The 18,013-nt window shown below is 44.8% G+C and overlaps 1 protein-coding gene across 3 annotated transcripts in view; it reads left to right on the top strand.

Annotated features, from left to right (window-relative positions):
• LOC126335076 (protein pangolin, isoforms A/H/I/S) overlaps positions 1-18,013 on the top strand; it is a 989,572-nt gene that overhangs the window by 746,322 nt on the left and 225,237 nt on the right. The window contains exon 1 of one of the 3 annotated variants that reach the window (XM_049997967.1): positions 11,862-12,188. The exons of the other annotated variants lie outside the window; for them this stretch is intronic. Within the exon in view, the coding sequence (XP_049853924.1) occupies positions 12,093-12,188 (96 nt within the window). The 5' untranslated portion in view covers positions 11,862-12,092. Of the gene's footprint in view, positions 1-11,861; positions 12,189-18,013 lie in introns of those variants that run through there. 3 annotated transcript variants of the gene reach the window in all.

Raw genomic sequence — 18,013 nt, 5'->3', positions numbered from 1 at the left:
GCCCGACACTTGCGCCGCCGCCGCCGCTGGTGATTTCATGATGGTCACCGAGCACAACCTGATACCTCTTGTAATTTAACAAACCTCTATTTTTCCTCTCTCGCCGCTCCCTGCCGGTCTAGCACGCTCACACTCCCGTTCCGTTCCGTACAGTACCGTACCGTCCCGTCGCAACCCGCCTTTAGCCGCGCGCTGTCGTTCAATTTATAGCGCGCCGCTGCGCCGTTCCAAATTGGGCCACAGCCGTCCGGCCTTCCCCCCTGCCTGGATTAAATAAAAAAAAGGGCTGGCGAGGCGACAAAAACGGAAAAGGGGTGCGCAGGACGCGGAGGCTGGGGTGGCGGAGAAATTGCGAGCGCTGATCACAGGGCAGCGCGCGTCCGAACTCTGAAATTCAAGGCAGCGGCGCGGCGATGACCGGCCGCGGCCGGCGATTCTAGGGTTTCAAAGCGGCCTGCCCCGCAGACGGCATCGCCGGCGCCGCCGGCGCCGCTTTATGTCCCGGCGATCGGGGCTCGAATTGTCGGCGGGAATGGACGCCGCCGGTGCAGACGCGCGGCGTTTTGTTAGCTTTATCGCGGCCGCGGCTTCGCGCGCGCCCGTTTTAAATCCCCGCGGCTCCCGTTACGGCCCCGGCCGCTCCGCTCGTTACCGTTTTGCGGGCCTCGGCTTCCGCGCTGCCGGCGTGTACCCTCCTCCCGATTTGGCGAATGTTGTTTCGGATTACGGGGAGTAATTAACATAATTACGCTGCCGTCGGTTGTCAAACGCGACACGTCGGCGTCGAGCGCTGCGGGAATATCTGCGCACCCGTATTTGGAAAGGGAACACACTGCCGCCGGGGACGTGGCTGTGTGCTTTTTAAGCGTCGCGCAGAGCGCTCCCTCCATTGTAATCACCTTTCATTCGTCCTCTGTGAGAGATCAGGCGAGAGACGGTCGATCTAGTTTTTGTTCCGTAATCACCTATTACCTGTAATATGTGATATCTTTTTACATTGTTGTTATTTGTTTTGTTTGCATGGTGAACATATACTTAATCATTCAGCATGAAATGTTGGCCTTGCGTTGGAAACTGTTTCTTTATATACCGCCAAAAAGCTCCTGTGAAACTTAATGTTTGCTGCAAGCAGTTTCTACTATTCAAGATCGACTGATTTGGACATTACGGCCAAGTTTTGTAGCGTCTTGTTTGTTTGTCGTTTATTTATTAAATGCCTTTTAGCCAAACTGTGGAACAGAATCGAAAGATTTTATGGAAAGTGTTTCCTTGGTAGTTCTTTTGTGTATCTGAGTAAAACATAATATCAACGTAAGTGTATATTGTATTCACTTCCACGAAAGCACTTACCATCCGTTAATGGAAATTTGTGGTAAGTTCCTACGAGACCAAACTGCTGAGGTCACCGATCCCTAGGCTTACACACTACTTAATCTAACTTACGCTAAGGACAACGAACACACACACACACACACACACAAACACACACACAAACACACACAAGGTGTTGTCACGCGTAACTGCTATCAGCGCTTAGCGGCATTATACATTTTCTGCAATGAAATTAATATTTTGTGTTATACACTTGCCGTTCTCTACGAAAAGTGCAGAATAACTGCAGTTTGAAAAGCTTTCTATTTAGTTTGGCTTGACTACTAAGATAATTAATAAATGGTTCAGGTAATTAATACCGTCGTCAGATGGACGCATAGGTGATAACATAGTGATACTGGTTACCAATCACTGTTTTACCGGTCAAGTCTGTTGAATGACACTTTTTTTGAGTTCACGGGTTACAGTATGCGTTCCTTTGGTGACTAATGCAATTTTTGCGTAGTATCAGCTTTCTCATTATTTACCAAAGTGTTATAGAAACAGGATTCTGTTGAGATACATTGAAGACATAAACAAAGTGGACCTAGCAAGACGGCGCAATAGTAGCACACTGGACTCGCATTTTGGGGAACGGGCGCTTCATATCCCCGTTTGGTCTTACAGGTTTAAGTTATATGTGTCAAAATCGCTTAAGGCAGTTGACGGGATGGTTACTTTTAAAAAAACGTACGGTCGGTTCCCTTCCCTTTTACTCCTCATTCCGTGATTGTGCTCGGTTCCTAATGACCTCATCGTCGACAAAATGTAAAACCCTAATATCAGAAACTTAATGACAAGTGTATCGACGTCGGCTGTCAATCTTCAGTGGCACAACGATTTAAATAAGAATGTGTGAATGTATGCAGTGGTTACAGGAACAGGTTTTGGCACCAGAGCCATGGTAGCTGTAGTCCAGTGCCCGTAAGTAGCAATAAATCTTCAATCAAAAATGGTTCAAATGGCTCTGAGCACTATGGGACTCAACTGCTGTAGTCATTAGTCCCCTAGAACTTAGAACTACTTAAACCGAACTAACCTAAGGACATCACACACATCCATGCCCGAGACAGGATTCGAACCTGCGACCGTAGCAGTTACACGGTTCCGGACTGCGCGCCTAGAACCGCGAGACCACCGCGGCCGGCAAAACTTCAATCCATACGGTACAGTCAATCGAACATACGCGCTGATAAATGCTTCTTATCACTGACACACTGACCAACGACACGATTCAATAGGAAAACTTAGGCCAAACAAATGTACGGGTCCAGTTGCCTTTCTCGCGGTTGCCAATTGCAGTCATTCACTTGTAACAGACGGTCGAGTTCTAAACTGAAAGATAGTCTCATGGGATGGATGATTGTGTTACGGGAGGCGTCCAGGGATCAAGAATATTTTCAGCATATTCGATGATTCCATTTATAGGGGTAAATCATCTTGTTTTGAAGCAGACGTTGAAAGCTGTTTAGTACAGCGAAGTTTTTGTTATTCATATCCTTGGAACCGAAAACTTGAAACATTATCTGCACCATATGTAGTACCTCTTCTAATTGTGAAGTGAGATACGCTCAAATTACCTTTGGAGATGTATATATTTTTCAAATAAGCAAACAATAGTTGTTTACTAGTGAGAACATCCGGTATGCAAGTTGACCTCCCAGGACAGTAGAAATCTTTTGAATTAGGAGACTCGCAGCTATGGGTCGCAGCAGCGGCAAAGGGCTGCAGCGTCCACCTCGCGAAAAGTGTTCGGGTTTCAAAGGGGCGTCCAGCGTCGCGGCGCCCGTAACTCGATATTGGCGCCACTCCTTCCACCGACGCCGACGCCACCCGCCTCGCAGACTACCCCCACCGCCGATTCGTCTCACTTTATCATTACGGCGCCTGCTGGCCGAGGAGCTGGGTTTGAGTTCGGGGTGGGTGCGGCAACCTGAGTCCTTCATCCGTCACCTGCCCGATCTGAAACTCGAGCTGCTGCGGGCGGGTTCCCCAGTGACCGGGGTGACTTGTTGTCGTTCTTTGTACATTGCTTCATCGGTATTGCTGTTTTTTCACGAACAATCTGCAGAAAGACAGAAACAGTCTTGAGCGCTGTTGTCAGAATATTTGCATGTGCCGCAGTTCTCTCCCCTTTCGTATAGAGAGGTGGACTTGCGTTTCAAGGAGTGAAACTTATATTTGTTGTTAATAGGCACTAAGGACCTGAACGTATTAATAAACTTAATTAAATGTTACGCAGTATCTCGTCAAAATCGTGGTACCGTCAATGCTGGCACTAATTGCAATTCCTCTATAAATTCCTTTCACTACAGTTTCAAAATGATACTGCAGTAAGTCACTTTAGTTTACTGTCGTTGCAGTGACGCAACACAGTTTTCTGTATGTGCCTCAAAGTAGCTTATCTCATTTTTCGTCCTACCTCAAAGTTTTAGTTAAGCTTCTCCGTAACTGAAGTCTCTGGCATGCGCACGTCATCGCGATAGTCTTTAGTGGGATGGTAAAGGCTGCCTTTGAATTCATTTTATTCAGTAATGCTACGCACGCATGCGCACACACACACACACACATACACATAGCATGAGTGTACAACATCTGTAGTTTATTTCAAACATTCATATGCACTTAATTGTTACTTATATTGCTTTCTCATGTTTCAGGTGAGTTCACACCGCCGGTGCTTACTCTTGTTTGACGGTGAGTTAAGTAATATATATTTTTTTAAAGCTGCCGACTCTGTTCGCCAACTTATCGTTAGATGCTCGACCTATACATACTGTGATGCTGTGTCTTTTCTTACGACACGATTGAACCACTGATTTTCGTACTATATGATATAGCAATTTCAAAGTTACAAGTATCATACGTGTTCAACAAGTTACCGCTTCAACATCTTTCGAAATCTTCGCATGATTAAGTGCTTTGTGTTTAACCATTCCCCTGCCATTAGGGCTATTCCCGTTAGTTCGAAAAGCTTCGTTACTGATTTAATAAAAAATAGGGGAAAGTTAAGATGGTGATTGTAATGTTTCAGTTGTTCTAGATTGACTCTCCCCCCACTTGAATACAAGGCACAGAACGTTCACACGATCTTACGAAATTGTCAAAATAGTTCTTGTTTGAGCTGTTAATCGATTCGCGCGTCACATTCGCTTGAACATCGGCTATGTCCTCTTGTGTGGACTCTTGATATGAATTTCTGCAGGTTGTCGTTTTACGGTAGGCTCGTATTGATTACGCCAAGTCTCGTCATCCGTGATGATTTATCCGAGAAAATAATCGTCCGCGCTTTGCATTTCAATTCAGTCGTGGCAGTCGTCCAAGCGTCGCTGTTTTTGTGCGGTAGTTCAGGTGTGCCGGACACTCTTTGCACGCAACTTTTTTTTCTTCAAAACATGCTGAAGAATTTATTGAAACCTGATTTAGAGATATTGCTCCATTGCGATTTGAGACACGTCGGCGTCAATACACTGCGGCCGTACGACCACTAGCCTACATAGCACTGCCTGCTCACAACTGACTGGTCGAATGAACATCTGTTTGCCGTTGTTAGTTAAAGCTGTCACCGTACTTACTGTGCTGATGTCGCTTATACGCCAGGAATAAAATCATTCTCGGGACTTTTGACCGAACGTTTGTACGTGTCCTACGATGGGTTATCAGAGAACCAGAGGGAATTTGCTGCATGTTGTCGATATGTATTCATATCCTGGTAAAGGGAAGCCTGCTAAATGACTTACAGAATTGTTATAATTACAGCCTGCGCTTGTAGATTGTACAGTCTTCTAGATTTATTGTTAACCCTCTGCTCGGTATCGTCGCATCGAATTAGTTCGCGCTTACAGGTAGGCAACCCAGGGAAGAGATTTGGAAAGCGGTCTGCTGTCGCTCTTTCCCGGACAGTTTGTGTGAGGGAAGTGCAGACGCGTATTGGCGTTTGCCGCGTCACAAATGGTACCCGTATTGAGCACCTGTAATGTGTGTTACAAACTTGGAGAGAAGCTCTGTCCCCTGATGTAACGTGTGTCAAGGGTTCAGTATGTCTTGTAGGTTTTGCCCATTCTTTTATGAAACCCCAGAGATACTTATGTAAGGTCATGATCAACACAAGGTCATGATCAGGCCAGTTGTAAACTACGGATGCGTAACGTGGATGCTAACGAAAGAATTATAAAAAGTAGGAGAACAGCCTGGTTTGGACATGTCCTCAGGATGGTTACTAGAAGAACAACGAAAAAGATTTTTGAATGGAGGCAAACCGGAAGAAGACAGAGAGGAAGGCCACGAAAATGGTGGATAGATGATGTGGAAGAAGATATAAAAATCTCTTAAGTGTTCGAGAATGGCGGAGAATAGCACTGGAGAGGGCATTTATAAAATCTCTGAGAGCCCGAGGATGACGGAGAACCGCGCTTCTAAGCGCAGTATGGAGGAAACCTGTTGATGAGGCTAAAACCCACAGAGGGTTGTAATGCCGTGAGAAGAAGAGGAGAAGGAGATACTTATGAACACCACTGCAGTTCTCACCCCTCCCCGCGTTGGAAAGCGATAGTTTTTATCATATTATGAAAAGGAAAGATGCCACACACCATATAGCTGAGATGGTGAGTCGTGGATAGGCACTACAAAGAGACTGTCATAAATAAGCTTGCGGCCAGCAAGGCTTTCGTCAAAAATAGACGAGACACACAGACACACACGCACGCACGCACGCACGCACGCAGACACAGCTCCCACACTGCAGTTTCTGGCAACTGAAGCCACGCTGCCACACTGGCAGTGTGGTTTCAGTTGCCAGATACTGTCCGCCCCCCGCCAACTGAGTGGTCAGCGTGGAGGAATGCCACACCAAGGGGTTCGGGTTCGATTTCCGGCTGGGGCAGGAGATTTTCTCCGCTCTGGTACTGGGTGTTGTGTTGTCCTCATCATCATTCTGTCTGTCGTCTGTTTTTGACGAAGACCTTGCTGGCCGAAAGATTATTTGTGGCACTCCTTTTTTTTGTTGCGCCTACCTGCGACTCGGCATCTCCGCTATGTGGTGAGTGGCAACTTTCCCTTTCGTAATATTGTTACATTCCATCCTGGATTTTCCACTGTTTGATTATCATCATATTGTTACTTCTGGTCCAGCTTCCCGCGCCCGGGAACCCGAGTTCGATTCCCGGCGGGGTCAGGATTTTCTCTGCCTCGTGATGACTGGGTGTTGTGTGATGTTCTTAGGTTAGTTAGGTTTAAGTAGTTCTAAGTTCTGTGGGAGTGATGACCATAGATGTTGAGTCCCATAGTGTTCAGAGCCATTTGAACCATTTTTGTTACTTCTGACTATGGTGTTAACTGGCATAAGCAAGCATCAGTATCTATTTAGCTTTTTTAACATTAGAGAAGTGTACAGTATTTGTTATGAAGGTGCACAGAATATGTTGTCATGAAACAACTGGCTGTTCTGTTGCTGTGCGAGGTAATTGAGTTACGATAAAAAGTTGCAATGGAATGGGACCACATTCAGTTTTCTGTATGTTGTTTGCTTTTCTGTTTCAATCACGCGTTTTGGCTTTCGGCGGAGCGATCGCGTTTCTGTAGCCACTACAGATGGAACAGAAAACAGATTTTTTTATCCACTTCAAGCTGTGAATAATAAATGGTGCCGTAAAACTACAGTACCAGCTGACCGTTTGGTGAGACTTCTACCATCCTTACCAAAAAGAGATTCGGCGCCGGTTATTTTCGGGAATTTAAATTTGCATTACCAGTCCTGTAGATGCTTCCCGTCTGTGCTGGGCTAAACGTAATTCTCATGTCGATTGTCGGGTTTTGTCAGCGTACCGCACAAGAATTCCACCCTACGCAGCGCACCGACAGAACAAAACAGCAGCCACGGCGAGATCTCCCGCTACCGCTCTGGAATACTGCGCTAGAAGCAACTTGATTTTCCCCCCTTTTTTTCCTGTTTACGTGTGCTCTGCGCGCGGCAGTGGGACGGGAAAGTAACTGGAAGATTTGGATGAACGGATGAAATATTGCAAAGCCGATTTCTGCGGGCGGGCGCTGAAGATTGGCTGTTGGGGATGATAGCGGGGATCCCTCCGGCCGGATTACGGTGCGTCCCAACGCAGCGCCTCGCCGCGCCGCCCAGATTACGCGCGGCCGCCTGCATGCCTAGCTGCCTGCCTGCGGACGGCTTAGCGCCCGCGCAAATTGTACGCGCTCTCGTTTTCCGGGCGAGCGCGATTATTGCGCGTACCTGTATTTTAATTTTCTACTTCCTAAGCGGAATTTCCAGTGACCTTCATCTCGTGTTTGACAGCACTCGGCGCGTCTCCGGCCGGATAGCGGACAGTGCTTGACGGCGTGGCGTATCTCTACTATCGCTCATCTCCTGTCATATTTGTTCCTTTATCTTTCTGGTATGAGTGTCAACGCATCACTTCCATTCTATATCTCTATCTCTCTGTTTCTCCACTGAAATTAAAAATAAATTTGTGGCATGGTCTTTCGAAGAGGGTGAAAGCTTGGTTGTAAGTCTGGTGGGGAAACGTTGCCCTGCCTCCTTCATTTATTCACTCTGTGGATCGTACGATACTGTTACAAATAAATCGAGACAGTGTAGGGAGTGGTCCATTAAATCGTAATAAAACATTTGCGAAAAAGAACTTTCTTACTGAATTTTATAACTGAGCTGTGTGGATGCTGATGTACTCACATGATGTGTTTCGACTACTAATATGAAGCGATTTTACAGTACGATTTACATCTTTCGAACTAAATTTCACTGCTTGCAAGCTAATGCAGGATGTCCCAAAAAGAATGAGCCGATTTTAAATAGAATTATTTATTAGGAAGAAGGGCTTAACACCAACAAATTGCATACTAAATTTCCCAGAAAAGACAGAAGTTTATAAAAATCGATCATAAATGTTCAATATGTCCTCCATTGGCTGCACGGACGACATGTAGCCGATAGTCGAATTCATCCCAAACTGAACTTAAGGTGCCTTCTGTCACTGAAGCTACAGCAGCTGATATTCTGGTTTTTAGTTGATTAATGTCACTAGGTAAGCGAGGAACGTAAACACATTGTTTAACATATCCCCACAGGAAGAAATCACATGGTGTTAAGTCAGGGGACCCAGGAGGCCAAGAGTGTAAAGCCTGGTCTCGCCGTCCTGCACGCCCTATCCAACATTGAGGCACGTTGGCGTTGAGGAAACTGCGCACGTTGTTGTGCTACTGCGGTGGTTCTCGATCTTGCTGACAGATGAAATTGTCAGAGACAAGTTGTGGGAATAACCAATTCCGTAGCACTGCAAGATATGATTGTCCTATTACGGTTTCTTCCTCAAAAAAGTAGGGTCCATAAACCTTGCTTTGCGAAACAAAACAAAAAAACATTCACTTTTGGTGAATCACGTTCGTGTTCAATTGTATCATGAGGATTTTCGAGCCCCCATATACGCACATTATGACGGTGAACCTTACCGCTAATATGGAAAGTTGCATCATTGTTGAATATCAACCGTGATATAAAAGTGTTATCTTCCATGTCCTCTAGAATAGCAGTGCTAAAGTTCACTCGCTTCACTTTTCAGTATCTCGAAGAGCTTGTACCAGTTGTAATCGGTATGGTTTGAGGGCTAAATGACGCCGTAACACACCGCAAGTTCTCCGCTAGCATGATGCGTAGACTTGTGGGGGCTCCGCTCAAATGCTCCTCACATTTGTTCCACTGTTTATTCAGGAATGCGTGACTGGCAAGGACTTTTGACTTTACAGTGGCATCATGTATCTTCAAACTGTTTATACCACCGTCGAATGTTCTTTGATGATGGTGGTTTAGCACGAAATATGAAACGCCCACCGAACTGCGATCACTGATTGAGTACGCCTAAATTCAGTAAAACAATACACCTTCTGTTGCGAGGTCGCCATGTTGCAGGAGACTGGCTGCATACTTCAGGTCAGCGCTCGTAGCGACATCTAGCGGATTTTTTTCTGAAACTCTAGACCATTCCGATTACATCTAGGGCTGTTTCAGTTAACTTGTGAATTTGTCTCAATATTATTACAAATTAAAATCGGGTCATCCTTTTTGGGACACCCTGTGTTTCCACTTAACAGGCATAAATTGTCAAAAGAACAAAGTGGAAGGTGTCTGGCAAATGTTACCTAAGTTAGCAGCAACCAGTAAAGAGGGTGAATCTGATGAGGGAAAGCAACTTGTGGAGACTCGAATTCAAAGAAAAAAAAAATTGAGGTGCCATAAGGAAATTTAGCCGTCTGTATCGTGATTTGGGACATGGTGATCAGGTGGCTACGTCTCAGACCACAAATTGCGATGTGTAGTATTCAATTCTCATTCTGTTCTGTGATTCTTTCTGCTACGTATCGCATCACTCGCCTCTGAAAGTAACTGGTAATGTGAAAAATGCCACATTGCGCCATTGTTCGAATTCCGCGTGAAACTGTAACGGTGGATGAGTCGGTTATAAGGCCGAAGTAAAGCTATAATATACCACCCTAAATAGGACCATGCCTAATTATCCACTGGGATATTTTTTAAAAGTATTTTCATATCTGCAAGATGATGTATACCCATTTTGGCTGCCAAAGCTGTGGGGAAATAAAGACTGTAGTGAGGCCTGTCGACCTTTCAGTGCAAGGCAGCTATTCTGCTGCAGTTTTGATGCTTTACGCCTAGACGTGGCCGGAGTTGAGAGAGGTCCTTCTGTCACGTCAAGTAGACTTTTTAGTCAAGTTAATGGTTCTGCCAAGCGGCAGCACTAAGTAGATATGTGTTTTGAACTGTAGAGAACAGCTCTTGATCATATTGGACAACAAAGTTGTCAAATTGTGATGAGTAATGAAAACCACATTGGCTGTAGATTTACACATTTATTGTGCTTTAGAGAACTGAACCAGTGCGACATTCCAAGGACAAGAATATGCGAACAATTCTGCAGGCACTGAGCTGGTTCTCTGAACATGCTAAAGCATGGGGTTGTTCTGAGCCCTTCTGCCCAGATAAAGGCTAGCGCGTGGTTTTACCGCGGCATCTACGGTGCAGTGGAAGCCAGTCCACGGACGCGACTTTCAAATTCGAGTATTCGAGTGTACGGTGTTTTTAACCTGAATAAGACAGGTTTGATAGAAGAAAATAAACGTTTATGGAGAGTGTTTCATCAACTGTTGGTTTCCAGTCGAGTGGTGGGATTTTTTAATTCATCTGAGTCCAGTCGAATTCCTGCAGGGCAGTGATCGTTAGTAGCACTGTATTGACCTTTTAACCTTGTCTCGCTGGTTAAGATGAGGCTGACGCTAGTGGTAAAACGTTATTTCAATCATGAGAGTATCACAGAACAGAGACGCGATTGACACCCGCTGATGTCGCGTAGCGGTATCGCATGCGTAGCAGAGGACTGGCTACCGGGATTGCGGCTTGGACCTGCTAAGACAGGGAGGTGGAATGTTAAAATTTTTGTTCTTACGTAGCGTCAAGATTGGATTGTCGAAGGTAAAACGCCACTTCGACCGTGATTCGCCTCGCGGGAATATTTTATTCATAGAAGTTTTCGTCGTGATAAAATAAATCAGTGGGAATGGGAGATGGACAGCTGCGGTTCCGTGGAATTGTCTACGATCAGTGTTTGATGGCCTTTAGGGGAAAAAGGGGGAGGGGTGACACCTCTGCCAACGGCGTTATGGAGTACGTTATGTAGAAACGGCACTGGGTTAGTGCTATCCCAGTTGTAATCAGCTTTCGCCGGCCGTAGTGGCCAAGCGGTTCTAGGCGCTACAGTCTGGAACCGCGTGACCGCTACGGTCGCAGGTTCGAATCCAGCATCAGGCATGGATGTGTGTGATGTTCTTAGGTTAGTTAGGTTTAAGTAGTTCTAAGTTCTAGGGGACTGATGACCGCAGCAGCTAAGTCCCATAGTGCTCAGAGCCATTTGAACCATTTTTTGTTATCAGCTTTCCGGGCTTTGGAGGTGCCACCTATCGTCTACGTAGATCGTTAGTTGGTCTCACGAGGCTCGGTGCACCCCAGTAATGAAAATTTCCTGGTTGTACCGGGAATTGAACACGGAACGACCGAATGGCAGTGAGGTATTCTGACTGTTCAGGTGCATTGGAGGACCGTAAATCGAACCAAATTTGGTTGATATTAATAGTCGTTTCATTCTTCGTCTCAGCAGTTTCTGAAAAACCTACACAACTCAAATGAACGCTGGTGACGCAGTTATGATGGGACGTTTATAAGCTCGCTGTCGATTCCGGCATCGAAAGTGTCATTATATTAATGACTGTAAACTTCGGTAATTATCGTTTCGTTTCGGAAATAGTTTAATGCAGTGCGATGTTTGGATCTGGCCATGTTTTGCAGCGCCAGTAATGAGCTATTTAGAGATCGTAGGAAAGCTGCGTTTGAAAAGGCGGGTAGCTGCGCCATTGTGGCACACACGGTTAATGATGGTGCTGGCTCAGCGGGGCCCCGCAATAACGGCGCCGGCGCCGGCAGCGGCAGCAGCACGTGTGTCGCCGTCGCAGCCGGGATGATCCGCCGCCCTCGGCTCGGCTCGACTCGCCTCGCTGCTGCCTCAGCACCGCCTGTGGACACAAAAGTTTGGGTCGCGGTAAGCCGCACCTGATATTAGTTTGCTCGGCCGCCGTAATGCGGCAAGTATTGGCTGCGGGCCGCAAGATTAAGCCGCGTGCCTGCGCGTCCGATGCCGCCGCCGTCGCTCGCTCCCTCCTGTGCGGTTTCCGGAGCCGGTGCGTCAGCCCGCTGCGCTGCGCTGACCGTGCCCGCCTGCTTACTCCAAGTATGTTCTAATGTGTCGGCACGTTTTTCCTGTAGAGTTAGTTTATTTCGAAGTAATGCAGTGCTGATGACTCCAAGGGGATGATGGACTTGACACTAGCAACAATTGGGGCCGCGAGACGAAGTTGATACCAACTAATGTATAGATTGGAGTTTTACTTACGAAACTGCGTACGGCACCGGCTGGTTCAAATCCCCGTTCAGTCCATCTTAATTCACATTTTCCACATTTGCTATGAATCGCTTAAGGTGAATGCTCGGGTAATTCAAAAATGGTTCAAATTGCTCTGAGCACTATGGGACTTAACATCGGAGGTCATCAGTCCCCTAGAATTTAGGACTACTTAAACCTAACTAACCTAAGGACATCACACACATCAGTGCCCGAGGCAGGATTCGAACCTGCGACCGTAGCAGTCGTGCGGTTCTGGACTGAAGCGCCTAGAACCGTTCAGCCTCCACGACCGGCGTCTTGGGTAATTCTTCCGTAAACACCATCATTCCCGACTCCTGGGAAAAGAAAAAATCTGTTACCTTTACCTACACGTTTCCCCGTAGAAATTGCAGTGGTTACTTAGCAGATCTGTTCATGTGCACACGCAGTATGAAATTGATACTGTCCCAGCCCCTTATCTCTTTGTATTATCAAATGGTGATAATAGCATGCCTCTGTCTATAGTCTCGCAGTTGCTGTAGACTAGACTCGGATGTTTTCATACCCCTCATGGCTTTATGCCGACTACCAATTTCCAAATTTTTTACAAGTCACAGGACCACTTTTTCGTGTTCTTTTGGATTTTTAATGGTAACATTGTATTCAGGAATTAGATAACAGCAAGAGACGTATCTATGTTTCTGGCACATAACGCAAAATTTTGAGCGATCCAATGTTGGCGTTGCTGTTCCTTTCCTTCTGATACCCGGAGACGTGTTTATACTAGCAGCTGCTCACTTGAGCTGTCGTTTGTCACCAGGTTTCTTCTATGTGTGCGAAATTCGAAGAACTTGTAAACTGACAAGTGTCGTCTAATGTATGCCCATGTTTTTTGCTGTACGTGAAGAGCGTACCTTTTTGGAACTTGGCTACGCAGCTTAGGTCCTGAAGATTTTGAGGCTGCCTCTCTCTTCTTAAAACTGGTTAAGGACTTTAATCCGAGCTCTAATGCTCAAACTCCAAAGAATGCAAAATGACAGAACAAGTAATAACCGATTGTCTCAATTGCACGCAGCAGTAAATTAAAAAAATCACACTCCACTCAGTTACTACAAACAAAAGCGCAATGTTTTCAATGAAGTTCACTTTTTAAAGGAAACGATTGACTGCTCGATTAACAACAGGTATTATATCCCTTAAAGAATGTTACAAACGTCGTCGAATAACTTCCTGCAGTTCCTAACTGAATGTTAATAATAACTGCATTTTTCGGTGCTTGCCGCAAATATAGACACATTAAGCTTAGCTCCCTCTAACTGTATGGTCTGCACAGTTTTATTTCTTTGTTCCTCTTTAAACGAATTTTTATTTTGCTCACCCTACTTATCAGCCTCCACTGCTTCAGTCGCGTAGACTGTATTGCCTGAACCAATTTTGTTGTTGTTCACAATTTCCAACACCTTATATTATAAGCTTTTCATGCTAATTAAGACCATATGGGCATGGTCTGAAAAGCGAGCCCAAAGTTTTTGTCAGTCAAGGCTTTTGCTTTCTTGTGGAGATACTTGCATAGCAACTTTCATCCTATGACAAATATTTCGTTATATCTAAGCGAGAAGTGAAATAAACCGGTTTTCATGAAGTTAACTTTAAATTCTTTTTAATGTAACGAAATGCTTTGTTAAAAATTTTCATCCCCCATTGAACTCCCTTAGGAGCTGAATTTCTAGAAACACTGAAACATGTACCTTTTTATATTCAACCGAGATGTCAACTATCATTTGTCACAGACATAGCCTTAAAATCCTTTAGTATTTATTTAGTAGTTACTTATTTTCAATAAAGCTTTGGCCCACTATTTTACCTCCTTAATGATTGAATTACGAAAAATGCTGAAATATATACTTTATTTTCTGACTGAGAAACCAAATACCAGTTTTCGTAGTTCTAGTTTGAAAATTCCCTTAATAGCGACATACTTTCACATAGCCTTTCATCGTCTATTTCACTCTCTTAGGTGTCGTATTAAACGACGCGTATCGTGTAAGATACAGCCATCTCCACACTTCAAGTTTCTGTCCTGAGCGGTTTGGGCTGGGCGAGGATGAGTCAGTGACACATTCCGTCCCTCTTTCACCCACTTAGTGATTGAATTTCCAAAAACAGTGAAACACTTTTTTATCTCTAACCGAGGAGCCAAACACGAATTTTCAAAGATTTAGCTTTAAAAATGTTGTGAAATATTTTCATAAAACGTTTCACACATATTTCACCCCCCTAGGGGTCGAATTTCCAAAAACGGTGACATGCATATGTTTTATTTTTAGCAGAGAAGCCAAATACAAGTGTTCGTAGATTTAGCTTAAAATGATTGCACAGTGAAATATTTCCATAAAATCTTTCATCCTGAATTTGCAAAAACAGTGAAACACACCTTTTTTTTGTAAACGTAGGCTTCCGCCGATCGTTGTCACAGTCAATCAATAAAATTCTTCTGAGTTGGAGGCAGCGTTGTCAACGATAAAATTTAGTTGTTGACAATGGGGCTTCAAACCCAGAGGAATTTTATTGACATATTTTTTCTGTTTCTAACTGAAAGGCCAAATTTAATTTTCATAGATTTAGCTTTAAAAATGGTTATAATGGAACATTTTCATAAAAAATCTCATTCCATATTTCACCCCTTCTATTTCCAAAAACATTAAAACGTAAATTATTTTATTCGTAACCGAGAAGCCAAATATCAATTTTCATAGTTGTAGCTTTAAAAATACTATATTAGTTCTTCGATAATAGTGTAGTTTCAAAAAAAGAAGCTTTGCCCCATTATTTGACACCCATAGGGTTAAATTTTCAAAAATTCTGAACTCGTATTTCTTTATTTCTGACCAAGAAACCAAATTGCAATTTTCGTAAGTCTAGCTTCGAAATTACCATATTAGCAATATTTCTAAAAAAAAAAAAAAGCCCGTCTTAAACGACGGCTACAGTATAAGATCCACACCTTCGCCAGATTTAAAGTTTCTATCCGTAGCGGTTTGGGCTGGACAGTGATCAGTCAGTCAGTCAGTACATTGTGTTTAATATATAGAGACGCATTAGTTGTAACGGTTCGCCTAGTGCGATCGCCAATATTATTCTTAGTTCTCAAGTCTGTTGAGTAGAAAGTTTTCGCCTGTCACCACTGCTGGACAGATAAGCGTGCTATAAATGGGGGGGGGGGGGGGGGTATCGGTTGGAATACTTATGTTGTAGTAGTTCTGTATTTGTAACGAGCCATGTAATTTGGGATGGGGTACGTGGAGAGAAAATTACCTGCCAGGTAACAGCGTGGGCTGCGTCAGCGGAACATTCGTAATTTCGCGCCAATGGAGTGTTGGAGCGAAATGCGGTTGGCATCCCTGCATACGCCAGTGTTTAATGCTGAACTGCCGGAAGTTTCATTGTTGTAGTTTTTGTTCAGTGCTTTATTGAGTTGAACGTGTCGGACAGATCCCAATTTGGAGATTGCGTAGTTAGAGGAACAACGCGTCTGCATTAAATTTTGTGTGAAACTCAAGAAAACCTTTACAGACACATACCAAATGATGCAGGAAGCCCACGGTGATTAGCGCTTAAGCCATACTCTGTGTTACGAATTTTTCACACGGTTTAAAAATGGCCGGACGGATGTTAAAGATGACTCTCGTTCAGGACGCCCTTTGACGTCTACCGACGACGCTCATGTTACGAACGTCGACGAAATTGTGCGTGCCAATCGAAGACTGACTGACCGAGAGATTGCATCAAAATGTAGCATTTCAGTTTGATCAAGTCGTGAAATCTTTACGCAGCATGTTGCAATGAAGTTCGTCCCTCGGCTAATGATTCAACAGCAGAAAGACCTTCGCCACGCAATCTCTGAAGAGCTTTTGGATCGCGCAAACGAGAACGAGATGTTCCTTAAAAGTGTCATAACGAGTGATGAGACATGGATCTACCGTTATGATGTTGAGACCAAGGTTCATTCTTCACGGTGTGTCGGGAAAGGTTCTCCCAGAACAATAATAGCTCATTAGGTCAGGTCAAGTTAAATGTCAAAGCCATGCTGATAGTTTTCTTTGACTTTTCAGGGTTAGTTCATCATGAAATCATGCCACAGGGACAAACTGCTGTGACACCGGCGAGAAAAATGTGAGAAGAAAACGGCCTGAAATGTGGCGATACAGTACATGACTCTTGCATCAAGATAACGCATCCGCCCATTCATCCCTGTTGGTGCGTAACTTTGCACAAAGAACGAAATCACTGTGCTGCCTAATCCACCGTACCCACCAGACGTGGCCCCGGTAGACTTTTTCACGTCCGAAGTTAGAAACCTCGTTGAAAGGACGAAAATGTGCAACAGTAGACGATATAAAAGAAAATTCGCAGATGGCTCTTCGCTTGGTCCAGCAAGAGACGTACAAAGACTGCTTCCGCAATTGGAAACGTTACTGGGAGCTGTGTTTCAGTTTTGGAGGAGAGCATTTCGGAGACCATGCACATTAAGGAAAAGGTAAGCGTAGAAAAATTTTGTGGACAGAGTTCAGGAATCTTTTGAACAGACCCAGTACACTGAGGTGAAAGCCATGGAACAGAGATACGCACTTATCCAGACGACGGCAGATCGCGTACACAAGGACAGGAAATTGAAAGAGCTATCATTCGTACTCAGCCGATTCGTGTGAAAAGGTGTCCGACGTGATTACCGTCACACGATAGGAATTAACAGATTTTGAATGCGGAATGGTAACTGGTGATAGACGCATGGGATATTACGTTCCATACATCGTTAACGAATTCAAAATTCCGATATCCACAATGTCGAGAGTGTGAAGGCAGTACCACATTTCAAGCATTGCCTCTCATCACGGACAACGCAGTGGCCGACGACCCTCCGTTAAGGTCTGAGAGCAGCGGCGTATGTATAGAGTTTTCAGTGCTAGTAGACAAGCAACAGTGTGTGAAATAACAGCACAAATCAATGTGGGACTTAGACGAATGTATCCGTTAGGACAGTGCAGTGCGATAATGGGCTATGGCAGCAGGCGACCGACGCGAGTGCCTTTTTCTAACAGCACATCGCCTGCTGCACCTCTCCTGGGGTCGTGAGCATATCGTTTGGACCTCAGACGACTCGAAAGCCCTAGTCTGGTCGGATGAACCCCGATCTGGTAAGTGCTCCATTGACCCAAGATGTTAACAAGTCACTGCGGAAGCTGGTGATGGCCCCATAATGGAGTGGGCTGTGTTTACATCGAACAGACTGGTTCTCTGGTCCAACCGAATATTGACTAGAAACGGTTACCCTCGGCTACATGGAGACCATTTGCAGCCATTCATGGACTTCATGTTCCCAAACAACAATGGAATTTTTATGGATGACAGTGTGCCATATCACCGGGCCGCAGTTGATGATTGGTTTGAAGAACATTCTGGGCAGTTCGAGCAAATGATTTGGACACGCAGATCGCCCGACATGAATCCCATTGAACAGTAATGGACATAATGGAGAGGTGAGTTCGTGCTAAAAATCCTGTAGCAGCAATGTTTTCGCAATTATTGACAGCCATAGAGGTAGCGTGGCTCAGTATTTCTATAGGGGACTTCCGACGGCTTGTTGAGTCCACGCAACGTTGGGTTGCTGCACT

Source organism: Schistocerca gregaria, chromosome 2, assembly GCF_023897955.1.
Source record: "Schistocerca gregaria isolate iqSchGreg1 chromosome 2, iqSchGreg1.2, whole genome shotgun sequence".
NCBI classification, from domain to species: Eukaryota; Metazoa; Arthropoda; class Insecta; order Orthoptera; family Acrididae; genus Schistocerca; species Schistocerca gregaria.
Note: the sequence above shows the minus strand (reverse complement) of the source record. Positions and strands in the feature narration are given on the sequence as shown.